The sequence below is a fragment of the Argopecten irradians genome, chromosome 12, assembly GCF_041381155.1.
Source record: "Argopecten irradians isolate NY chromosome 12, Ai_NY, whole genome shotgun sequence".
NCBI classification, from domain to species: domain Eukaryota; kingdom Metazoa; phylum Mollusca; class Bivalvia; order Pectinida; family Pectinidae; genus Argopecten; species Argopecten irradians.
In genome coordinates, this window is record NC_091145.1 from 6522978 (window position 1) to 6550321 (window position 27344).

The following is a 27344-nucleotide window of genomic DNA, read 5'->3' on the forward strand; positions in this document are numbered from 1 at the left end:
GAGGGGCGGGGTCAAATGGGGTCAATTTGGCTATTTCCATATAAACGACTTCTTCTCTGAAACTAAGCATGGTATAGCACTCATAATGCAATTGTAGTATCGTTATAGGGTGGGGATTCAAAATTGTACAAATGATGGGGCTGACCCCCGGGGGGCCTGAGGGACGGGGTCAAAAGGGGTCAATTTGGCTATTTCCATATAAACGACTTCCTCTCTGAAACCAAGCATGGGATAGCACCCATAATGCAGTTGTAGCATCCTTATAGGGTGGGGATTCAAAATTGTACAAATAATGGGGCTGACCCCCCGGGGGCCTGAGGGACGGGGTCAAAAGGGGCCAATTTGGCTATTTCCATATAAACGTCTTCTTCTCTGAAACTAAGCATGGTATAGCACCCATAATGCAATGGTAGCATTCTTATAGGGTGGGAATTCAAAATTGCGCAAATGATAGGGCTGACCCCCCCGGGGGTCTGAGGGGCAGGGTCAAAAGCGGTCAATTTGGCTATTTCCATATAAATGACTTCTTCTCTGCAACTAAGCATGGCATAGCACCCATTATGCAATGGTAGCATCCTTATAGGGTGGGGATTCCAAATTGTGCAAATGATGGGGCTGGCCCCCCGGGGGCCTGAGGGGCAGGTCAAAAGGGGTCAATTTGGCTATTTCCATATAACGACTTCTTATCTGAAACTAAGCATGGTATAGCACCCATAATGCAATGTTGGCATCCTTATAGTGTTGGGATTCAAAATTGTGCAAATGATAGGGCTGACACTCCCCCCCCCCCCCATGGTATAGCACCCATAATGTAATGGTAGCTTCCTTGTAGGCTGGGGATTCCAAATTGAGCAAATGATAGGGCTGACCCCCGGGGACCTGAGGGGCGGGGTCAAAAGTGGTCAATTTCCATATAAATGACTGTTTCTCTGCAACTTAACATGGGATTGCGCTCATAATGTAATGGTTACATCCTTATAGGGTTTTGATTCAAAATTTTGCAAATGATGGGGCTGACCCCCCGGGGGCCTGAAGGTTGGGGTCAAAAGGGGTCAATTTAGCTATTTCCATATAAACGACTTCTTCTCTGCAACTAAGAATGGAAGAGCACTTATAATGCAATGGTAGCATCCTTATAGGGTTGGGATTTGAAATTGTACAAATGATAGGGCTTACCCCCTGGCCTTAAACGGAAAGATATGCGAGGTCAAAAAGGTCAATTAGGCTACTATTTTCATATAAATTACTTTGTCTCTGAACCTATGTATTGGATAGCATATTTGTATGGTATCAATAGCATCATTGTATGGTTGTGATTCAAAATTTAACTTTGGGAGTCAATTTTGCTTATTTTTCTAATTGTCAGAGTCTTGTGATAATTACTAACAAAAAACCAGGTGAGCGATACAGGCCCTCTGGGCCTCTTGTATTTTTTGCGATAGATATAACATTAGGCTTTTGGTAATTATTTTATATATTCACAGAACTTTACACATGGTTTAAATTTTCACTGTGAAAAGGCCTTGAGTAATTAGAGGAAAGTTCCACTCATGTAAATTTCCGCATTTGACCTCGGTGACCTTCAAGTCCAGACCCAGATTTCGTTGTACAAATAATGAATTTATGAATCCTAAAGTAAAAATGATACCATGATGGAGTAGTTTTGGTTAGCCATGCTCTCCCCTGTGTATTGTAGAAACAAATGAAGATGAGTAAAAATACCAGATTTGCTTTTTTTAGACGGTCATCAGACATGTAAATTATTCATATGAGAGACGACATTGAGTCATTATTACGACTGACCGTTACGTCTGGTTATGAACTTCGCTGGACACTTTGGGCTGAAATTCTGATCGGTCAGTTTCCATCCCTGCTGGGCATTGGTGCTCTGTTATAGGCCTCGATAATAAATTAGATTATATATATATTGTCTGGAAACTGAATTATTCAGAAAAGTCAAACTTTTGTAAATTGATATTGTAATAAATCAGTTTTTTCATTCATTATTCAATAAAAGACAACAGTGCTTTATACCGCTGAGTGTATTTGACATGATAGTTAATGATATTCCTAGATCTCAAATCAAATACCAGGTACATAATTCCCGCCTGTGAAATGGGGACATATAAGTGCCACCCATGACCCATGTCAGTCCCAAGCCATCATGTCCCATTCCATACCACCACATCCCATTCCATCCCACCAAATCCTATTCCACCTTGTTATGTCCCATTCCATCCCATTCCATTCCACCACATCCCATTCCATCCCACCATGTCCCATTTCATCCCACCACATCACATTCCATCCCATTCCATCCCTTTCCATCCCATTGCATCCTACCATGTCCCTTTCCATCCCATTGCATCCTACCATGTCCCTTTCCATCCCATTGCATCCTACCATGTCCCATTCCATCCCATTGTATTCCACCATGTCCCATTCTATCCCATTACATCCCATTCCATCCCATTGTATTCCACCATGTCCCTTTCCATCCCATTGTATTCCACCATGTCCCATTCTATCCCATTGTATTCCACCATGTCCCATTCCATCCCATTGCATCCTACCATGTCCCATTCCATCCCATTGCATCCCACCATGTCCCATTCCATCCCATTGTATTCCACCATGTCCCATTCTATCCCATTACATCCCATTCCATCCCATTCCATTCCCATTCCATCCCACCATATCCCATTCCAACCCATTCCATCCCACCACTTCACATTCCATCCCACCACTTCACATTCCATCCCACAAAGTCACATTCCATTCTGCCATATTCCATTTATTATCTTATATACAGTATTATTTTAGATGATATATGATTCAACCTCAAAATGATCATGATTTTAAAATATGAAAAGATCAAAAGATGAGGAAAATAGAAAAGAAAAGGATTGTTACGGGCGAGCATTACAGTTTATCTTTGGTCATTTTTATTTATATCTGTACGCATTAAGATAACATGTGCTTTATTTTCAAGGTCGAGGAACACAGCTTGTTCAGAAAAAGAGGACAATTTACCCGGAGTGGAACACATGCTTCGATGCCCATCTATACGAGGGTCGTGTGATAAACATGATCGTGATGGAACGACCCAATAGGCTACTAGCTGAAGTGACAGTCCCTTCACAGACTTTGGCAGATAAATGCAACGATGGAAACATCGCTACAGTTTGGGTAAATATCCAAGATGATGGATTAATCTTCAGCTTGAATCTTTGTTAGACGGAAGTACCATATTTGACTAAGTAAGCTCTGATATACCATTAGAAAGAAAAATAATGGAACAAAAAATATGTTTTGTGGGTGCTACATTCAACAGTGCATTTGACTTGTTTGTATTTTCTTCTTCTGTGCGTTCATGATTAAGCATTAAATTGTCTTCCTATGGAATGAATGGTCTTTAATAATAGAGCTTTGCAGACAATCTTCATAATGTGATCTAGCACATTATGGGTTCAATAGGAAGATAGTTTAATACTTATATTTTACATTATTAGCTCATTTTGGGGTCTCTGAGTTAACGATTTTAAGTTAGACAAGGAAAAACGTTTATCAACAATGATTTAATACACAAAATGGAACGCAGCCATTTTGACGGTAGTTGATGTTACCATGTTAACATTAATGATCCTGTTTTGGGCGTCAGTTATACCCTCATAGACTTCACTTTGTCTTGGTTAGTTTATATAGCAGAAGTAGCAAGTAAATCTAAATAACTTCGCATAAACACCACATCAAACTGCTTGTAATATGGTGCCACTCCAGCGTTTCTGTTTGCTGATATGGCCTACATTCAGTAATAAGCCCCCCCCCTTAAAATCCATCATTTATTTCCAGTGTAGCCTTTATCTTGGCCAGTAAAATACAGTAAGCACTGGTATATTTTGACTTTGACTTATCCTTTGCTTGTATTTGGTAGAATTACAGTAATTCTGTTCCCTGTATCGGAGACATCTTGCTTTTGACGTGATCCGTGGTTTCTCATGATAAATTGCTCTCTCTTAACAATAAAAGACAATGAACCACTACAAGTTTCATTCAATATCAGAAACACTCAATTTCACTCTTTCACTCGCTAATAAATGACCGCTGTTGACCATAATGTCCACTGACCTGTCTGTCTGGCCATCAACTGGACAATATAATGTTTGTGGCCGTAACCCGCCTTTACTTTTGTGGTGGGATGTCAGAATAAATTGGAAATTAAACATTCAAACTGTAAAAAAAAAAAAAAATAGAATACACAACATCTGTCATAAAAGGAGATTACGTTAACTGTCGCTTTTGTCGTTCTCTTAATTTTGGTTTTTGTTTATGTGAAAAATTGATTTTCACATGAGAATGCAGCATGATTGACAAATTTAGAAATTGTTGCCAGAAGAATGTTGTAATCGATGCTACTTCCTGCACTGTCTTCAAAATATTTCATTTCAATAAAAGCTTTTCATTCTCTTCATCGAAAAAAACATGTTCGGAATTAGCTGCATGTTTGAAACCCACAAGATTGTGGATGTAATAAAAAAAATGTATCTTTTCTCGGTTGGCAAACTGTATTTGTAATCTGCAATAAAACCCTGTCGTAGATTTCTAAGTCTCAATTACCCTGAGAATATTCCGGCGAATGAAAAGTCTAATCCATCTAAATATGGCTGCGACGTGCTGTCTGCGATACCGCCGATTCTTTAACCCCTAGCATCAAGCCATCCTCTGTATTCACAAGGCTAAATCTAATCACATCTACTTTTTACACTGAATCCAGATATAACACCAATATTGATTCTTGCTACATGGCTAAGACGGATTTTGTGAGGGTGTACCTCATTGTAAGAGTGAATACCATCCTATTTTAAGTTAATTCTGTTGTTCGGTGCTTATAGCATCAGATGAAATTGTCTTGTTGAGAATTACTGTACACACAAATAGTTAGAGTAATGCAATTACATGTTGATGGGATCAGGCGAAGATCATGCTCAAGTGAGAATTGTTTCTTTAGCTTTTGCCCTTCACTTTATCATATGGAATATAGAACTTGATGGTTATTTATTCTTAAGATAGGATCCCCCGACAGATTTTTGCTATCTGTTGCTAATTATTAATGAATTTGATTAGGAATCAGATGCACTTAACATATTACCTGAAATGATATTATAGCACTCTGGAGCCGAGTCATTCAAACTGATAAGGCTAATCACGGTTTTACAACAATTTTCAAATAAGACAAAATATTTTCCTGTTGAGCAAACTCCATAAAATTTTACACAATTCTGAAGTATTCTGTATACATTACTAACAGGTACTGACCATTTTGGTCTGTGGTTTTTTCTCCGGGTACTCTGGTTTTCCCACACCATCAAACCTGGCATGTCCTTACATGACCCTGATTGCTAATAGGACGTTAAACTAATAAAACCCAACCTAATCTTCACCGGCTTTGCCTTTTTTGAGAAAATGTAATTATTTTGCAGCAAATTGGAAATGTAAATTTTGCCTATCGAAGAACCTTTAATTACAAAAGCGTTAATCAATTTACAACAATCAAACCTAGGGTGTCAGTATAACTGTTTTTTAAAGTGGATTAAGAAGTACTGTAACGAAAAAAAAAGTTGCTGTAAATTGACAAAGTCAGTAAGTACATTGTATAAATTGTGATCATGATCAGATGCCGTCAATATAAGTAGCTAAAATTGTCACAATTATATCCATTGATTTGGTTATCAGTTCTCCATAAATAGAAAGATATTGTATGTCTGTAGTATGAGATGTGATATCCATAATTATGTCATGCCAGGCAGTACAGATTATTTTGTGGTTGGAAAATTTCGTAATTTATTATCTAAAAAAAAACATGGAAAAAAAATTAATGTTTATCATGTCCAATCTATTATGCATTATGTAATTGTTTAATTTTATTGTCTATTTCAGCTGGAACTGAAGCCATCAGGTCGACTACAGATACAAGTCAGATATTTCTCTGAAAATGAAGGTAATAAACAAACGCAGAAAAGACTATAGATATTCTAAATAACTGATATAAAAATGGCTGTGTCGTTCTATTTTAGACTGTTCCAATATGGACAGCTCTCCGAGGTGCTTCATAAGGATATCACTAGGACAGGTTTCTGTTTCTGTCGCATTTTGAGTTAATAAACAAATGCATCATGCTCTGACCTTTGCAATTTTACACTTTCACTGCGATTGCCAGAGAGAGGATGGTGGATGTTTTCGTTAGTAGTTCACACAGACAATTCCCACTGGTACCTTGAGAGCGTTATTCAGTGTGAAATAGCGCCATCTATTGGTGACTTGGGAGTTAAGTGGAACGAGCTCGCCTTTATAGCGACATTCACAGGGAACCTAACTACAAATTAGGCTTAATAAAAGAAAGTCACACTCGATGATATGGAGGCCAAGCGTCATTATTACTTGTTCATGTTGTCTGCTGTGTCATGTGAACATATTTAGGATTTGACATGATATCTGTATGTTGCATTAGTATAAGCAGTATATCAAAGTACAATTGGCAATATTATGCGTGTACCTTTATATTCTATTTTAAGATACAAATGGATAAAGGTACCCGGTGAATGAAGGATTGCTTTCACAAGTAATTTGACATTTCTATTATTCATGTGTCTTATTATGCATTATTTTCCTTTGAAATGTAATTGTCTCAGGATTTAGAAGTAGAGACGTCAATGACTGCTCCATTCAGCCATGTCATAAATATAGTAAGACACATTTGTAAATAACAAGGTCGTGATTAAAATATGAAGTTGCACGATTATCTCGGTAGACAGAAACATCAAACCCGAGCCCGATTTCACCACTCTTATATATGTGATAAATAGAATTTTACATTTGATGCCACATAAAATGAAATTTATTAAACTCGTGGAATAATTTAATATTACATAGCCACTCATGTAAGATTCTCTATCTGTAGCTATGGCACGTCAGTTTGATTCGTATAGGATGTAAGATATCTCTCATGGTTATTATACTAAACATCTGAAATCAATGGTAGTTTCTGTTCCTGCTTTTTGATCAGCATAAAGGAAGCGGGAAGACTGGTTTGCTATTGTCAGTATAATAAGGATGGGGTGTGCTTGTTTGTTGACTTCAGCGGCATGTTTCAGTGAGATTGCACTATAAAAAGCTTAATAGTTCTACTGTAACAAGGAGACACAACATGAATATAGAGCAGCCTCCCTTTACTCTATAAATATACATTAAGTTATGTGATAAATAGAATCTTATACTCTCGTGGCTATGAAATTTGAAAATTATTAAACTTATTGAGTAACTGTATATGCTACTCACCTAAAGGCTCACAGCATATCAAATCACTGAACTCGTTTAATAATTTCATGTGACATAGCCATTTATGTTCGATCCTCTATTTTGTTTTTCTCAGAGCAAGTTCCAGCTTTATCGGAACAAAACAAGGTGAACACTGGAGGTGCTATCACACGTCGACGAGGAGCAATAAAGCAACAGAAAGTTCACGAGGTCAAAGGGCATCAGTTCATTGCAAAATTCTTCCGCCAACCCACATACTGTTCATTCTGCAATGAATTCTTATGGTGAGTTGAATCAATTAGTATTCCTAGGATAGTTAACTTTAAACGTGGAAATTTACGTGAGGATGAGAATTTCGCTTGATTGTGAAAATTTTCCCTGGGCATAATATTTTGTACATGTTTGAACTTTGTTGTTAAGAGTCTAAAAGTGTATCTATCGCGAAAATAACATCATGTGAATTGTTCACGCACAAAAATCATGTGAATTGTTCACGCACAAAAATATCCATGTTTACAGTATATCAATTTCTTGTTTACATTGTTCAATTTTTATGTTTGTTTAAGGATCAAAGCATTTCTTATCATGTTTATGCTCAGAATTAGTTGATATTTAAGCATGTAAGGAACTTTGGTGAGGTCAAGATGGAATTATCAAAAGTCAGATTAAATCAAGCATTATAGCATATCTTCTGGGCCTATCTTCGCCAATATCATAACTTCTGATGTAGTACCGTTCAGCGCCAGTTTGACCATAGGTCATTTTCCAGAAGAAAATATGCAAATAACCGGAGTATTCGAATAGGCGGAGATGACATTTTGGACCTCCGTTTGACCCCACACATATGTATGTGAATAGGCAAATAGATATCGTTTCGTTTTTTTTTAATAAATACGTAAATTTTTTACACTTAAAACGAACAACAAGTAATTATTTTCGAAGCTGTAAATCGATTTTAATTGTTTAATAACAAAAAATATTCCAATATTAGATTCTTGTTTACGTTAGATCGACACGTGAATATTTGAGAAACAGCTAAACGATCGATATCAAATGCAGTTAGATTCTACTAAACAGGATTGGATTTATGTCTACAATTCTGAACCTAAATAATAAACAAATTTACGTACATTTGCCTGGCAAAATGAACTTACGATCGTGATTAAACTTCAAAGTGCCGATCAACTAGTAGTGTTGTTTTTAACATGTGTATATGAATTCGAAAATGGCGGCAGGTGATGAAGCCATGCGTTCACTCGACCTAAATGTGTTTTGAGAATTTTCCCTGTATTGTTGATCTATACGGTGAATAGCTTGATAACATTTCAGAAATCAATGCATATTCAAGTAGCAATGAAACAACGTAGCAAGTATCTTTTGTATCCTAAGCTTACATACTGTACGAAACTTGCGGTAGTCATTGCACGCCGACTTTGCATGCTTTTATGTCTCGTTCAACGAGACGCTTGATACGCACATGTCTGTCGTAGTCAACAAGACTCTGGTTGAACGAGACTACTCATGAATGGCGATTGTTGTAAGGAAGCATGGTTTCTCCAACCGATCGCGAACTAAGGTACGTTACGTTAATAAATAAACATATTTGAAAATGCAAATGCTTTAATTAGATGTTTGAGTCAGTGAATATACTAAAGTTATGATCAACCGCTGCTGATGTAAATCGTAACAGCGTCGAATACCTTTGCAGATTCATGCATAAAATAACAAGCCATACTATAACGTTAATCTGTTACCAGGATGATTTCTAGTAAAAGCGAAGTATCTTGAAACATATCGGCGAATTTCGCTAAAAATATATTGCAACATTGAAAAATATTCGATTTTATTTTTAGAATTTCCCAAATATTTTATTCAAATAACCGGAGGTCATGTAAAAGTCTATGCAAATACACGGAGTTGAAAAACAAAGATAAAGAAGGAAAAAATCGGGACCGCAGAATTTTATGCAAATAACCGAAATATTCGAATAACCGTTATTCGATTATGTGGAGTCCTCTGTAGTACCGTTCAGCGCCAGTTTGACCAATATCTGACCGCTTAGATTCTAGGTTCAATTACTCATCAACTGGCCACTTTGATGGACAGGAATGTCTAGAGTTAAACCAGAAAGGATAAAATATTTATATTTATTTGTCAGCTGTTGAGCAATCTAATCACCAGTCTGTCAACCAATAAGATTGTGTCTTAGCTTAAATTTGACCATGACATTCTCATGTCAAGGTCAGCAAAGTCAAGCAAACCAAGGCTTTGGAAAGCACTATTGGTCTAAATAGGACTGATTTATGTACCAGAGGATACCTTGTAACATTTGTGCAGGACACGCTTAAAATTGATATGTCATACTATCGTCATTTCAGCAGGAAGATTAGGATAGATATGGTGATTGGTTTGACATAAGAAAAGGGCTAGATGATAGATAAAAATTTTAATTTGTACAATAAGAATTGGGTAGGGCTTCACTCAGGATGAACATGGTATTAAGTTATTTGGCACTTGAAATAGAACAAATAAAATTCCAATTAAGCGACATTTTGGACAGGATGTTGAAAACACTCCTATTGTCTTCTTATGATTCAGCTTCTACAGCTGCAACATATAAGGTTATATGTTAATCTTCGCTGTGCCGCCGTATCTATAATTATCTGGGGGCAAATAACAAAATAGCAAGTCATAAGTCTGTCACCGAGAAACTTAAGAAAGTGAATCTTCAAATTTTAAGTGAATCTAAGAGAGTAAATCTAGCAATAAAACTTTAAATTCTGGTGTCAGCACAAAAGATGTGTTTTATACAGATGTGATCACAAATAGAAACTTTTGATGATTTGATAAAAACCTAGACAGTTAGAACAGAAGTAAAACAAAAACTTTGATGTGACAGAAGAAAATTTGATATCCAGAACTATTCAGATTACTGGTATATCTCTAGCACATAATCAATTTAGGGAGAGTATTTTTTGGTTATGGTACATTATGTATTCTGAGGGAATCTATTTCAGCTGATATTTATACAACAGCTGTCCAGGCCCTGTCAGTAAGATATCAATAGACCTTGTGGCATTCCGAAAGCCAATATCAGACTTGTAATCATTTAAACCTGACCAACTCAAGTAAATCATCAAGTAATATAATAGTTTCTCTAATATATTGGATCAAAAAGATTCTTCACACATAGTGTTTATGGTGTATGTATGATTTAATATTTTTCGAAAAATCTCTGTAATAAAACGCTTGATAGAAAATCGTTAATCAAAGCAAGTGTAGGCTAGTAGAGGGGGGATGTTTTGTCAGCTCAATCGATCAAGCTTTAATTTGATTGGTGCTTTTCTCGCAGCGATGTTTGTGATGTATAATCTTATCCGTGATTGATCTCATAAATAAAATTGATTTGTTTCTTCCAATAAAGGAGTCGGTCAAAATTGATATGGTAATTAATCCTTGAAGCTTTAGTCTGTCTTCATACAGAAAAAATAGTTCTACAGGGAAACTACTGTAACTGAACTTGTTTTTACAGTGACTTATTTTCAAATTTTCATGCCTGACAACTTTTTTTACTGCAATTTAATTTCACCACAACAATTTTAGCTTTTTTCTTACCATAGAAGTAATGAAAAAACTTTTTGCATGAAGCATAAGGTGCATAGATATTCATAATTTATGAATTGAGAGATTTTAATTGACTGTTTTTCAATTTTTGCAGGGGTTTAAACAAACAAGGTTACCAATGTAAAAGTAAGTATGAAATATCATATTTGATATCTTGTGTAATCTTTTAATCTTTTGTAATCTTTAAATATCAAATTTATATAATGTCCTGATAATAGAATAGAAACTTTCTGATATTACCTGGATATCAGATGTGAAACAATCATGAAGAAAAAATATCATATTTCAAATTTTAAATATCTGAAAAATATATACCAAACTCTATAAATGACTGAAAAGAAAATGACTAAATTCTTAAAAGGTAAATTTTTTTAATTTTAAAAAGCTTCATGTCATTTATGGGTAAAAAGTTATGTAAATATGAGGAAATATCTCGTTTGTTATATTTTATAGTGTGTAATTGTGCTGTCCATAAGAAATGTCATGACAAAATTCTCGGACAATGTCCAGGAAGTGCCAAGGACAGTCGAGAAACAAAGGTCAGTATAATGATTTTAGGGTCATTGAAAAGGTTATAATTGAAGGGTCAGGGTCAAAGGTCATAGCTGCAATGTCATCATAAAAAGTGAAAAGTCACAGTGATAGTTGTAAAAGTCAACTGGAAAATATATAGTGAGCCCACTGACTAAGCTAAAATATACTTAAGAACTAATGGGATATATTATGTTCAAAATATCAAATAAATGCAAAATATTTGAATATTCAATAATATCTTTTACTTTATGTTACCTGTAAATAATTTTGAAGTTATTTGATGAGTGATGGTTTAATTCTTGCCATTCTACAAAGATGCCTTATGGATATTTCATTTTCTCTTTTCTTGTGACAGTTGAATATTCATTTTCTCTTTTCTTGTGACAGTTGATGTCAGAGAGATTCAATATTAATGTACCCCACAAGTTTAAGGTCAATAATTACATGTCCCCAACATTCTGTGATCACTGTGGAACTCTGTTGTATGGACTGTTCCGACAAGGTCTCAAATGTCAAGGTGAATATGAGGTCAAGGTCAAAGATGGTGGACTATTGTTATTTCTTCCTGAATAATTGCAAAGATTTATTGATTGTTCTTCTGGAAATTTGAAAAAAATTATTCATGTTTTTTCTGGAAATTTGAAAATTGATTAATGTTGTTTTAGAAATTTGAAAATTAATCCATTTTTTGGGAAATTTGAAAATTAATTGATGTCCTTCACCTTTTTTACGATTGCCACTAGTGCATGAGTACTTTCAGTACTTCGATATATATTTTTTTTTGTTTTTCTTAGTTTGTGGGGTCAATTGTCACAAGAAATGTGAAAAATTTATGCCAAATTTATGTGGAGTCAATCAGAAACTACTCGCAGAAGCTCTCGGACAAGTTAGGAAAACACCAGGTGCTGGAAAATTACCCAATAGCAACTCATCCTCAAACGTGAGTATTCATTGGCCTTGACGTTTCATATGACTGTTACCCGAAAGTTTAATTCTTCATTGAATAACTGAAATCTCCACCTGATTCAGTTTCCTTGTGTAACCTTGAACGGCTTTATATATAAACATATATCTTCGCTTTACCTTGGTACCGGTGTCTGATATTGATATTCTTGAACACTGTTTGATCAAATATGCCACTGTTATCTTTGCTTGTGCCTAAATGAAGTAATTTCACCTTAAAAATTATACACAAGCAGGCACATTTTACATACGGTATAAACTTGTATGGATTAATGCTTAAAAGATGAAATTATTAAAAAATTTATTCACTCAACATTTTTATTTCTCATATCCATTTCTAGCTTACAAACTACAATTGGCTTTCAATATAATGATATATATATTTTTCAAATTTCATTATCAATCTAAAGGGTATTATTTATTAATATTGAATTTGAACTTATGGGTGTAATCTTTTTTAAAACTCCTCAAAATGTATGTTTCCTTACTGTGACATGGAGACTAAAGGTGTATGTTACCTTACTGTGACATGGAGACTTAAGGGTGTATGTTACCTTACTGTGACAGAGAGACTTAAGGGTGTATGTTACCTTACTATGACATGGAGACTAAGGGTGTATGCTACCTTACTGTGACATCGAGACTTAAGGGTGTATGTTACCTTATTGTGACATGGAGACTTAAGGGTGTAAGTTACTTTACTGTGACATAGAGACTTAAGGGTGTATGTTACCTTACTGTGACATAGAGACTTAAGGGTGTATGTTACCTTACTATGACATGGAGACTAAGGGTGTATGCTACCTTACTGTGACATCGAGACTTAAGCGTGTATGCTACCTTACTGTGACATGGAGACTTAAGGGTGTATGTTACTTTACTGTGACATAGAGACTTAAGGGTGTATGTTACCTTACTGTGACATAGAGACTTAAGGGTGTATGCTACCTTACTGTGACATGGAGACTTAAGGGTGTATGTTACCTTACTGTGACATGGAGACTTAAGAGTGTATATTACCTTATTGTGACATGGAGACTTAAGAGTGTATGGCACCTTATTGTGACAAGAAGGTTTAAGGATGTATGTGACTTTGTTGTGATAGAGAGTCTAAGGGTAATGCTAGCATATTATCATGGAGATTTAATAATTTTTTGTGCATTTTATTTTTGAAAGTAAAATAAGTAATATAGATATTATTAGGATTTTTTTTCTCAATGTTCACATCAAATGCTTTTGAGATAAAATGGGATTGGGCACAAGTTTTCCAACTTGTATCAAGCCCTCTCCCAAATGTTTTTTCTCAATCTTACGTTCTGATTGTGATGTATAAATATACTATATATAGGTTACACCTAAATCTGCCAAAGGGACAAACAGAGACAAAAGCAAGGTATTGAAACGAAGACCACTTCAGCGTGGAACTTCAGAGTGGTTTTTTTTCTGTAGTGCACATAATCATTCTTGCCATTTACCAACGCTTGTCTATCCTTCTACACCTCACACCCAACTATTATGGAATAGTCCATGCAGTCTCACCTCAATTTATAATGGAATAGTCCAGACAGTCTCACCTTCCCATTGCGATGGAATAGTTTGAATTTACCTCCCTCTGTAATGGAATAGTCCAGTCAAGCTTACCTTCCTTCTTTAATGGAATAGTCCTGAGCATTTCTCATTCCTCTTTCATTGATTAAACCAGGTAATTTGGGAATTAAAAAAATTGCTTCAATTAAGATTCATCATTTCATTTCCATAGAAATTTCTATTTCATTTAAGATTCAGAAAAAAGTTTTCAATTTTTTGGATTTTGTTTCTTGCAAATTGTTTGATCATTTTAGATATCCAATTTCATGGGTAATAAAAAAAACCTTTTAATATGAATAAATATAAAGATCTGTTTTTAAATCCAGTGTTTCACATTTGTTTTAGCTTTCAGTGTTGTGTTGATAAATAATATTCTCTTTTTTTTTAAATCTTTTTTTTTTTAATTAAAGACTTTTTTTAACATTAAAATTGGAAGTAACAATCTAAATTCTTTCCTCTGATCAGATGTATTTAAGCAGCGCTAATTAATACGCTAATTAGTAGTTGATTTGATATGATTTTCATTGTCAATAAATTTAAGATAAAATCTGATATAGTGCATTTTAAGGGGCACAGCTTCTATATCAAAAGTTTGCTTTCAGTGCCACTTTGTATACCACTGTAAGTCGTGTAGGTTTTCCTACATATGGATTCATGCCTGGAAAATGATTGATATTTCACCAATTCACTGAATTATATATATATACTTATAGCACATATATAAGTTTATAAATAACTCAAAATCAATAATGAAATGTCAAAATTTATTAAACTTGGCAATGGGGACATACAGCTTGAAAATGTGAAAATACCGAACGCATTTCAACATATTATAAAAGAAACTGTAGACTAAGTGTATTTGGAAAAAATGTCAAATAAAAATCTATCCCCTATAAAAACAAACTTGGGGATTTAATGAAACTATTGAATCAAAGTTGAAGTAAATTCCGTACAAAGTTGAAGTAAATTCCGTTGTGATAATTACAGCTGATAGATACAGATTCTCAATGTAAGTGACCAGTAATCACATAAATTACTGGGAAGGAAAGAATCATGAAACCATATACATGTACATATATGGGTTGACCACATATAGAATATATGGGAAGAGTGACTTGAAACCATTATACACATGGGAATAAGGTGGCGCAGTAACCATGTTGCAAGAACATGGGAAGGTAAATGGCGCAAGAAACCATTGTGTAAATGGGAAAATAAAGACTTGTTTTATGCATATATTGGAAGGTATATAATAATAGCTAATATACAAAAGATATAAGTTGAGAACAAAACAGAACTAATCTAACTACCATTGAGATGAATTAAACATTTAAGAAGCTAATAGGACTCAATGCCCTCACCAGAGTACGGTATATGGCTACTGATTTTTGAAAGACAAATGTATTTTTTCATAATGACTTTATTTTTTGTATATTTGTGAGTTTGTCTTTTTGTTTTGACTTTAAATGTTGAATTTTTTTTTATAATTCTTACAATTCTACATTTTCATCATTATGGTTGTGTGTTTATGCTTCATTTGATGTGCTTGATAAATTAATTGTGCTTTTTATTTAATTGAAGAAAATATTTGAATGAGGGAGTAAAAGCAGTCCTTATATGTAAACTTGCTGTATTGTAAATCCATAATGTGGGATAAATAAACCGGAATATTTTTTCATATCCACCTATATATACTGCTAGAAACCCGGAATGAATAGAAGATATTTCTAGAATGCAGCCATCGACATCTTGAAACTCTTTTAAAATCTTTTCAATCCTTTTCCATTAACCAGATAAAAAAATCCCCAAATTTTCCCTTCAAAATCTCTGATATCTGTTAAAACAAATAATACATTAATATATGGAATGTAAGGGAGGTAATTTAAGGGGACATAATTCAAGACCCTAAGTGCTGTGTTTGATAAATTTTACTGTTTTTTGTTTAACCTTTCATATGCAAATTTAATTATGAGAGAATATCTACTGATTTTACCAAAACATCCTAATTTTCATGTCTCAATTGACTTTATGTTTTGCAGATTTGAAAGCAATGTCAAAATTAAAATTTCATTTTAAGAACTTTTCTGATATGTTCAAAACGGTAACAGTCCAAATTGAATGTGACTTAATTGTCCTGTTCATCAGGTTTATTTAAAGTAGGAAAACAAATATGGATATCATGAATGTGATAATTAATGTTCTGCATTAAGTGCTTCATTTACACTAATTATAACATTTACAAGCTTTCCATTGACATTCTATTTTTACTTATGCTGATGCTGATTGTTATCTAAACAAGCCATTCATCAAAACTGACCAGTAATTAGTAATATTTCATCAATTCAAAAAATTGAGATTGAGATTTCCTCTTGCCTGTTAAAAAAATTCTTGATTATATCTCTTGACAGTTAATTCAAGAAGACAGTTCTGATGAAGACAGTCCTAGCTATGAGAAGATATGGGACAAGAGTGGCGGGCCTCCATTGGACCCACCCCCTAGGGCTGGAACCCCACAGAAAAAGTTCACCCCTGGGGAATTTACCTTCCTCAAAGTTCTCGGAAAAGGCAGTTTTGGAAAGGTAAGTGATTGTATGTCTCACAATTCTTCAAATGAATTTCAACAAAATTTGAACCGGTTGATTCAACTTGTTGAATAAATTTTCTTAGTAGTGTTCCAATTAAGAGGCGTGAAACAATTGTAAAATTTCACTTAGCTGTACCAGTAAAGTACAAAGTTCTTGTATTTTAGGCAAAAAACAAAAACATTAGAATAGCCATTGTTTTCTTTAAACAAATTTTCTTAAGCAACTCTAAATGAACTTGATGGCTTGACATTTTCTGAACATCTCTATAATGCATTTTATGGTAGCATCGCCCCTATTACATTAGCACCTGATGGAAATTCTAGGATCGTGTCGTTAGGAAAGTACAAATCAAAGACTTTTATTGTCAATATGCCACCGTTAAAGATCAGCAAGCCAGAAAAGAAGTCATTACCACACATGCGACAATTAGCAAAAATTGGCCAACATATCCTAAATAGTAATCAGTATCGGATTGAGCACTTCTCACAAAGGTCATTAAAGTTTGCTCGGATTGTAATGGGAAATATCTGGATTAATTTCTGCATAGAAACATAATGAAATAATCATGTATGTTTTTGAGAAATCTGTAAAGTTTACAACAAAAAATATCAACATATAACATAAAAGCTGTATTTTTAACTTTATGCTTTTGACATATAACATTGAAAATTATGACATTGATTTTAATATTTTGATACCAAATTACCAAACACATAGGACAATAAACCTTTTTACAAATATATCTCTGTACTATCTAATTTTGGTTGTTACTAAAAATTTTCATTGATCAAATATTTTTTCTATATCAAGTGATAGCCAAAAACTCCACAAAATGATGATTTCTTGTGTCAATATTTGATGTAGTGCATTGACTATGATGCTGCTAAGACATTATCAACCATTATCTCCAGTCAGTTTTTAGTGATAAATTGAAAATGGTATAAAATGAAGGAAGGAATGAAGGCGAAAAATGAATTGGTTTATCAATGTATGGACAAAAAACGTGCACTCCCTTTTAATAAGCAGCGGCTTGCTTTATTCAGAGTGCACTTCAGTTCTGACAGTTCATAGATTGATGGACCAAATTATTCTCACAATAAATCATTGATTAAATCATTTCTCTTAACTTAAATGTTTCTTTTTTTGACAGGTGATGTTGGCTGAATTGAAAGGCCAGAAAAAGTATTTTGCAATCAAGGTTCTGAAGAAAGATGTGGTGTTGGAGGATGATGATGTCGAGTGTACCCTGATTGAGAAACGAGTCCTGTCCCTCGGTTGTAAACATCCCTACCTCACCCATCTACATAGCACCTTCCAGACCCAGGTAAATTTCAAACACCCCTTAATTTATCACAAACTTACATGGCACCTTCCAAAAAAAAAAAAAAAAAAAAAAAAAAACACAACAAAACATCCCTACCTCACCCATCTACATAGCCCCTTCCAAACTCAGGTGAATAATTAATCACCCCTACATCACCAACCTATATGGCACCTTCCAAATAAACAAAATTACCTCAATTATTATTTTGCATTATGAAGTGCAAAAATCTACTAATTAGGTCAAAAGGTCAAAGGTCAGAGATAATAGAATGTTTCATACAAAAATGTTCTCCATTATAAACCATTGCAATGGCATTAGGAAAGGACTTTTGTTCACATAACAAATCTGATCTTGAGTTATTAATCAAGCTATTTCTGAAGACCATGTTTCTTAGCCTGTGTTTTTAACGCCAGGCTGTTAATAGGACGTATATATATAAAGCTAAAAAAAAAACAAATTACAGCCAGTTCTTTATGCCGAGTCACTATATAATGTTGTAAGAGAGTACTCTTTACGTGTACACTGTTATAGAAAATTTATGGAAAATATTATGGACTGTGTTCATGCTGTGAAAAGTTAATTAAAGCAAACAATATCTTCATAGTAAATGAGATAGAAAATTGATGTTAGCCCAGAGAGTGACATTTATGGAGAGCTGTTCTAATGGAAACATCACTGGTGAACCTGGCAAAGGTCGGTCTGTCTACCCCAGAAGTATTATCTTGTGGGAGATGTGGGATTACTGTCATAATTTATTACCCCTAGCTTTGATTGTAACATAAATGATAGCTCATCCTAACATAAAGAAAACATGCTCATGGATTGGTGTTCAATGTAATAGGAGATGTATGAAATCGCAAATGAGATTTTTCATAAGCTGCATTTGGCTGCTAATACATTTCAACATCATTTGAAATATCCGTCATAAACTGCAGTTTATACACCAGTAAACAACAAAAAGGAGGTTTTGGGTAGATAGATATTGAAAATCTGTCATGAACTGCAGTTTACACACCAGTAAACTATAAAAAAGAAGGTTTTGAAATAAATAGATAGATATTGAAATATCTGTCATAAACTGCAGTTTATACACCAGTAAACAATAAAAAAGGAGGTTTTGAGTAGATAGATATTGAAATATCTGTCATAAACTGCAGTTTACACACCAGTAAACAATAAAAAAGGAGGTTTTGAGTAGATAGATATTGAAATATCTGTCATAAACTGCAGTTTATACACCAGTAAACAATAAAAAAGGAGGTTTTGAGTAGATAGATATTGAAATATCTGTCATAAACTGCAGTTTACACCAGTAAACAACAACAAAAAGAACATTTTCCCTTAAATGCAGTTGGCTTATATTTTCGTCAGTATATCCATGAATTTTCTTAACTTCCCTCTATATTCATTCTTTTTTTCTTTCTGTCTTTTTTTCTGTTTGTTTATTTCTTGATATATTTATTTTGTTTCTGTTTGTTTATTTCATTCCTTTTGTTTGTTTGTTTATTTCTTTATTTATTTTGTATTTGTTTGTTTGATTGTTTCTTTTTTCGTATGTTTATCTCTGTTTTTAGGTCACCTGAAACGAAGTCTCAAGTGACCTATTCTCATCGCCTTTTGTCCGTCGTCGTGCGTCGTCCGTCGTCCGTCGTGCGTCGTATGTCCGTAAACAATTTACATTTTCGACTTCTTCTCCAAAACTGCTGAAGCAATTTCAATGAAATTTTGCACAAACCTTCTAAGGCATAAGGCCAATCAAAATTGTGAATTATATGGTCCCCACCCCCCAGGGGGCTGTGGGAGGGGCCAAAAGGGGTAAAATTGAGTAAAATTTCAAAAATCTTCTTCTCCACTCACAGATGTGGTAGAATCAAATACTCTTCATAGATAGAAAGGTCTTAAGGACCTTTACAAAAATTGTGAATTATATGACCGTGGGGTCTCTAGTTTCCCCCTGGGGAGGGGGTTAAGTTTACTATACTTTATATTGAGAAAACACATTTTTGAGCATTATTTGGTCATTTGTAATAGGAAATGAGTCAAATGTTGTCAGAATTATCAGTATGAGATGGCCATTTAATCCTATTAACAAATTTTCTATGACTGACCCCCAGGGGCCTTAGGGGCGGGGTCAAAAGGGGTCAAATAGGCTAAAACTTCAAAAATCTTCTTCTGAAATTCTGGAAATGGTATAATCAAATACTTTTCAGAAATAGAAAGGTCTTAAGGTCCTTTACAAAAATTGTGAATTATATGACCCTGGGGTCTCACGTTTTCCCCTGGGGAGGGGGTCAAGTTTACTATAGTTTATATAGGGAAAACACATTTATGAGCATTTTTTGCTCAATTTTCATTGGAAATGAGTCAAACTTGGTTAGAATTATTAGCCTGAGATAGCATTTTAATATCATATCCACAGTGATTCTGGCCGATCCCCTGAGGGCAGAGGGGCGGGGCTAAAAATGGGTCAAATAGGCTAAAACTTCAAAAATCTTCTTCTGAAATTCTGGAAATGGTAGAAACAAATACTGTTCATAAATAGAAAGGTCTTAAGGTCCTTTACAAAAATTGTGAATTATATGACCCTGGGGTCTCACATTTCCCCCTGGGGAGGGGGTCAAGTTTACTATAGTTTATATAGGGAAAACACATTTATGAGCATTTTTTGCTCAATTTTCATTGGAAACGAGTCAAACTTGGTTAGAATTATTAGCCTGAGATAACATTTTAATATCATATCCATATTGGTCCAGGCCGACCCCCTGGGGGCAGAGGGGCGTGGCCAAAAAAGGTCAAATAGGCTAAAACTTCAAAAATATTCTTTAAAATTCTGGAAATGGTATAATCAAATACACTTTATAGATGAAAAGGTCTTAAAGTTTGTTTATAAAAATTGTAAATTATATGACCCTGGGATCTCCTGTTTCCCCTTGGGGAGGGGGTCAAGTTTACTATAGTTTATATAGGAAAAAAACATTAATGAGCATTTTTTGCTCAATTTTCATAGGAAATGAGTCAAACTTGGTTAGAATTATTAGCCTGAGATAGCATTTTAATATCATATCCACATTGGTCCTGGCCGACCCCCTGGGGGCAGAGGGGCGGGGCTAAAAAAGGGTCAAATAGGCTAAAACTTCAAAAATCTTCTAAAATTCTGGATATAGTAGAATCAAATAATTATAGATGGAAAGGTCTTCAGGTGTTTTATAAAGACTGTGAATTATATGACCTTGGGGTCTCACGTTACCCCCTGGGGAGGGGTCAAGTTTACTTAAGTTTATATAGGAAAAACATATTTGTGAACATTATTTGCCCAATTTTCGTAGGAAATTAGTCAAACTTGTATTAGAATTATTAGCCTAAGATATAGCATTTTAACATCCATATCCGTCCTCGATGATCCCCTGGGGGACCAGAGGGGCAGGACCAAATTTAACAGGGTCAAATTGATTAAAATTTCAAAAAATACCTCTAAGTTCACAGGTTTGATGGAAGCAAATACTCTTCATAGTCTAAAAAGGTCAAATTTATAAATCACTGACCAACTTCAAGGCCCAGCATATAGTGTTTATATGTCTTTATAAAATTTGTTTCATTATTTGTTTCATTATATATTCTAACTCAGGTGACCGTTAAGGCCCATGGGCCTCTTGTTAAGTTTCTTTCTTTTTGTTTTACTTATTTGGTTTTTTCTGCCTCCTTCTATCTGTCTTTGCTGTATGCCTATAAACAAGAAAGTGATATATGTAGTTTGTCAGATGCTTTTTGACATTTTTTTGTCCTATATAGATTATAACTTACACCTATCTTCTTTTTATTTCCTCAGAGTCATCTATTTTTTGTAATGGAGTACCTGAATGGAGGAGATTTGATGTTCCATATACAAGTATCCGGGAAGTTTGATATTCCTAGAGCTCAGTATGTATTACCTTTACATTTTTAAATAGGAAAAGGTCAGGGTTCATGTGTCTGATTGCATGAAAAGGTCAGGGGTCACCTGTCTAATTGTATGAAAAGGTCAGGGGTCAAATGTCTGATTGTATGAAAAGGTCAGGGGTCACCTGTCAAATTGTATAAAAAAGTCGGGGGTCACCTGTCCGACTGTATAAAAAAGATCAGGGGTCATCTGTCTGATTGTATGAAAATGTCAGAGGTCACCTGTCCAATTGTATGAAAAGGTCAGAGGTCACTTGCCCAATCCTATGAATTATCTGCTATTTACTGGTTCACAATCATGTCCTTCAAAACTGATTGGTAATACATCATAGTTGTATAACATTATTCAATATACAATAAATAAAGTCTATAGTCTGAGTATTACTCTATATAGAGTATTCTAAAATACCTTTATCAAAAAGATTATACATTTTCCAAGACTTCTTAATTTGTTTTCAGGACAATTACAACTGTTCTATGATTAGAATTATTGTTATATATATATATATATTCTTGTGCTTATAGTAACCAAATAATTCAAAGCTTACCTTGACTAAACCTTTCATTTATAATCAACGTTTGACAATACAGTTTTGTTACATATTTAAAAATGTTGGCTTTTCTTACGTGTAGATTTTATGCAGCAGAGATAGTGCTTGGACTTCAATTTCTTCACTCCCAGGGTATAGTGTACAGGTACGTATACTCTTATCTCACGGTCATAAAAAACTCTCGATAAAAACGGTGACTGATATTGTACGCTACACTAGGGGGTATTTATTTTTATCTGGTGTCATGCTGGGTCAGAAAACAATATGTTTGGTGTGTTTTAACTATCAACAGTTATCTCTGTTCAACATTTATACAACAGATGTTCAGAATATTTTGTAAGAATTATTACAGCAAACTGCGATGAATCTCTTTGATACTCATTGCCTACATCTTATATTCTTATTCAATTATGCAAAAAATTTAATAGTATCATTAGGATAAAAAAAAATTAAGGTTACAAATAAGAGTGTGCTTAGTAAAAAAAAGTTAAAAATTATTTTCCTGCCTTGACTGGGCACATAGTGTTACCCAGAGCCTTCCCATTCTGCATCGTGTCCCATCATTTTGTGTCCCATCACATTTACTGGTAGATATATGAAGATTTGGGCTTTTATGTCTTGCAGATATTTTCTTATTTTGCTGGTATGTATTTTAACAGAGATTTAAAACTGGACAATGTGATGCTGGATCGCGACGGTCACATCAAAATTGCCGACTTTGGAATGTGTAAAGAGAATATCTTCAGCGACAACAAGGCCACGACCTTCTGCGGGACACCTGACTACATAGCCCCTGAGGTACAAAATGGACACAATTTTTTTTTAGATATGTTACCACCTTAAAAATCTATGTTGTAATGCCTCAACCTAACACAAAGGGAAGTATATTATTGTTGTGATTGAAGCATGTAATATTGTTTTGTTACATAATTATTACAGAGTTATCTTCCTTTGTGAGTAGGTTTTCATTATGACGTCATCATTTTGTGAGTGAAATTTATGTTGTTTTCTGTTCTCTGAAAAGTATGATGTTATGCTCACAAACACATGACGTCATCAAAACTTACCTACAACGGCAGATAACTCTGTAATATGCAAATTCAGAATACGTGAACTATCCATCAACAATATATATGCAGTGAAATGCATTAAGTTAATTTGGGCCATGATCTAGAGGTCAAAATCTTTCATACTTTCCCTTTTATATCATAAATGAGTACAAATATATTTTGTTCACAAGAAGATCTCTTTTTCAAAGTATGCAAAGTTTCAAATCAATAAAAATCGTAAAACCTAAAATGAATGTATAAAATAAGCAGATCCCTTTCCTTTAAAATATCTAACCAGAGACTGCTTTCGTGACATTCTTGATTTTATAGAGACAGATTGATACACTGATAGAGAATGAGAAAGTATTTATAGAACAAAATCCTAATAGAATTTCTCAAAGGTTAATTACAAAAAAACTTAAAACAGCTACATTACAAATAGCCATATTAAATTACATTTCAAATCCTCCTTAAAGTTTATTTATAATTGTGATTAAAACACTTAAAATGTACTGTCGGACTTTGGGAATAAAAACTAATTATTGGTTGTTTGATAATTCCGAATCTGTTGTATTTCCCTAGTTACACAAATTTTATAGAGTTAATTCCAAGAACATAGCATTCTTGTCGACAAAACTCACTATATTTTTAAGCTCTTCCGTTTCAATGCCTGTCGACAAAACTCACTATATTTTTAAGCTCTTCCGTTTCAAAGAGCGGAACAGTTTATTATGAAATTTCAGGGGTGAATCGGATGATAAAAGTGGCTATAGCTGCTAAGCGAGAAATCTAAATATCGAAAAAATGTTAAATATTTTTAATTTGTTTCATGAACAAATACCCTGTAATTGCCGTAATAAGCAATTGTAACAAACAGTTTTTAGGGAATCAAAATATAAGTTTTGAACGAAAAACCTCAAAAAATGTCAGCCATATGGTAACTTTTTCGGTACTCGTAAAGTAAACATGTATATGCCTTCAAACCTTTGAGATAAGTAGACTCACAAGTTCATGTAAATTGGGATACAAAGCGAATGTTGTATTAGCATCTCACACATGTAAACATCGTAAATCCATGGAATGTTTAGGGCTTTATATACCATATTCGACCCAATGAGTGCCAAGCACTTAAAAAATTGAAGCAAATCAGGGGGCGCTTAATAGAAACAAATTTGGACTGGCCTTTCATAAAATTATTCTACAATTAAGTAAGACATAAATCAATTTGTGAAAGAAAACAGTGAGAATACCAACAAAGTTTTCTTATTTTCAGTCTGCATTTTGTGAAAGTAAGTGAAATTGAAACCTAAAAAAGGGGGAGGGGCACCCTATTGGGTCAAAAAGGGGGAGGGGCACCCTATTGGGTCAAATACGGTAACTACAACATCTTCTCCAGAAGAAGGGAGGGGCACTTATAAGAGGAAGTGGGGTAATTACAGTGAATACATTGTACATTATATACCGTTATATTTACTCCAGATTCTGAAGGGATGGCGTTATAACTCGTCTGTGGATTGGTGGTCCTTCGGAGTACTACTTTATGAAATGATGATAGGACAATCTCCTTTCCATGGAGACGACGAAGACGATCTATTCCACTCAATCCTCCATGACACGCCACACTATCCAAGATGGCTGCCAAAGGAAGCGGCATCAATTCTTAGTCTGGTACGTTAAATATTATGTCCATGGACATACTTTCTTGTTTGACTGTATCAATATTTTAAGCCTGCCTGGACATACTTTCTTGTTTGACTGTATCAATATTTTAAGCCTGCCTCCTCTATGTTGAAATGTGCTGAAATTTTTTATTCTTGGTGATTATCAAATATTTGTAAAAAATACTGGATAAGTGGAAAATATTTGTTGGAGTGAAATTTATGCTTATATGAAATATCTGCAAACCCATCAACAAGTGTAAATGATATTGACAAGGGAATGATGATAATTTAGATATACAGTGTGAAAATTATACAAAGAACAGCTGGGAGCTATTTCAATGGAGACATGAACTTGTAGGAATAAATTTGTCTACAAATTAATTTGTTCCAACAAAGCATTTGAAAAAAATTGAATTGTGCTATATATTAATTTATTTCTGATACAGCTATTCATCAGACAACCAAATGAGCGAATGGGCATGCCCGGCTGTACGTCTGGGCCAATCAAATCACAGCCTTTCTTTAGGAACATCGACTGGGAAAGCCTGGAGGCTAGGCATGTACCACCACCATTCAAACCAAAAATTGTAAGTTTCCGAAAACAACTGAATCATCCTTAATATTCAGTTATCAATGGCTTTAATTAGGAAAAAATATTATATGGAATTATATTCCAGTAAAAATTATAAACCAGTTTGATTTATGAAAATTGATATCTTTAAAATGGGAAATATAGATTATTGAATATTGAAATTGAAATTTTTTGTAATGTTAGTATCTTTTCTCATCAGGGAGTTATCTCCCTTTACCATTTCATCAACCTTACAATGTACAAGTAAATAATATATGTTTGTTTTATTTGTTTATACCATTGATTAAAAATAAGGAAATCACTAAGATAAGCCATAAAATGTCATAGTAGTCATATCAATGAAAAGTTTTTTAAATTGAAATAATTTGAAAGCTTTGAAAATGTATATATTAAGAGAAAGCTAGCAGTTTGATTTATTCGTAATTTTCGAACTTTTCAGAAAAGCGACAGCGATTTCTCCAACTTTGACTCCGACTTCACGGCAGAGAAACCAAATCTGACACCACCTGACAAAGAGTTACTTAAGACCATGGACCAGCGAGTGTTCAATGGATTCAGTTTTACCAGTGATGCAGCGGTGTGAAAAAATCACTATCTAGAATATTATATTGAAATATCATCTACAACTCATCTCAGATATCGTGGAATAATTGAGAAAATATATGCTTGAGATTGAATGATAGACTTTTTGGATTACTTGGATCCATCATTTGGGCCAAGATTCAAGATTTGAGATGAAATTGGACTTAATTTATTTGTTGATCTGATGGGATTCAAATCCACATGTTTGACCTGTGAAATACAGAAACTGTAACTTTATGATTTTCCCCCCTGTTATTTGAGATTTTAAGGAGTGCAACGTTTATTGTATCCTGAAACCATGATCCGATTACAATGATTAATGTAATAATGAAGCTATGCAAACTTCAGCAATTCAAAAATCATTGGTCAGTACTGACAGATGTGTTGCTAGGCAACTAGAAATTAAAACATCAGGATTACTGAAGATGTGTTGCTATGACGACTAAAAGGTGTGACAATTCTTGCGCTGCTGTTTGGTGAAAAGATGTGTTGCTATGAAGACTAAATGGGATGAAAAGTCTTGCGCTGCTGTTTGGTGAAAAGATGTGTTGCTATGACGACTAAATGGGATGAACAGCATCGCATATGTTATAATGAAAAGATGTGTTGCCATGATGACAAATGGGATGAAAAGTCTTTCTGCTGTTATAGTGAAAAGATGTGTTGCCATGACGACAAAATGGGATGAACAGCACCGCATATGTTATAGTGAAAAGATGTGTTGCTATGACGACTAAAAGGGATGAAAAGTCTTACTACTGTAACAGTTTGAGACAGTATCAAGAACTAGAAAATTTAGACGTTTCTACAAAGTTCTTGATCCCTTAAGAGTGTTTAATACAAGATTTTGGATGAATATTACTGTGCTTATGACATGGGATTGACTCCCTTGGAGCCTAAGTGTGATACAGAGATACTGGCATAGGGTCTAAATGTGTTATGTCAGTTCAGCTTCAGCGACGAGATCTTGAGGTACCCCATGCATGTTTAGAAGAGATAGCTGAAACATAGCAACCAATTCTGCATTTGTATATTACAGACT

At 34.3% G+C, this 27344-nt stretch overlaps 1 protein-coding gene across 7 annotated transcripts in view; it reads left to right on the plus strand.

The window, feature by feature from the left end:
• The window catches only part of LOC138335999 (protein kinase C delta type-like), a 108735-nt gene extending 82193 nt beyond the window's left edge, over positions 1 to 26542 (plus strand). For 6 of the 7 annotated variants that reach the window (XM_069285250.1, XM_069285249.1, XM_069285252.1 and 3 more), the window contains 16 exons: positions 2993 to 3189; positions 5938 to 5998; positions 7430 to 7598; positions 11033 to 11064; positions 11392 to 11477; positions 11860 to 11989; positions 12267 to 12412; positions 13784 to 13828; positions 16431 to 16601; positions 17758 to 17931; positions 21758 to 21849; positions 22501 to 22563; positions 23078 to 23216; positions 24947 to 25135; positions 25575 to 25715; positions 26160 to 26542. In XM_069285250.1, the coding sequence (XP_069141351.1) occupies positions 2993 to 3189; positions 5938 to 5998; positions 7430 to 7598; positions 11033 to 11064; positions 11392 to 11477; positions 11860 to 11989; positions 12267 to 12412; positions 13784 to 13828; positions 16431 to 16601; positions 17758 to 17931; positions 21758 to 21849; positions 22501 to 22563; positions 23078 to 23216; positions 24947 to 25135; positions 25575 to 25715; positions 26160 to 26303 (1979 nt within the window). In that variant the 3' untranslated portion in view covers positions 26304 to 26542. The remainder of the gene's footprint in view (positions 1 to 2992; positions 3190 to 5937; positions 5999 to 7429; positions 7599 to 11032; positions 11065 to 11391; positions 11478 to 11859; positions 11990 to 12266; positions 12413 to 13783; positions 13829 to 16430; positions 16602 to 17757; positions 17932 to 21757; positions 21850 to 22500; positions 22564 to 23077; positions 23217 to 24946; positions 25136 to 25574; positions 25716 to 26159) is intronic. The other variant, XM_069285255.1, reaches the window with a different exon arrangement.
• The last annotated feature ends 802 nt before the right edge of the window (positions 26543 to 27344 follow it).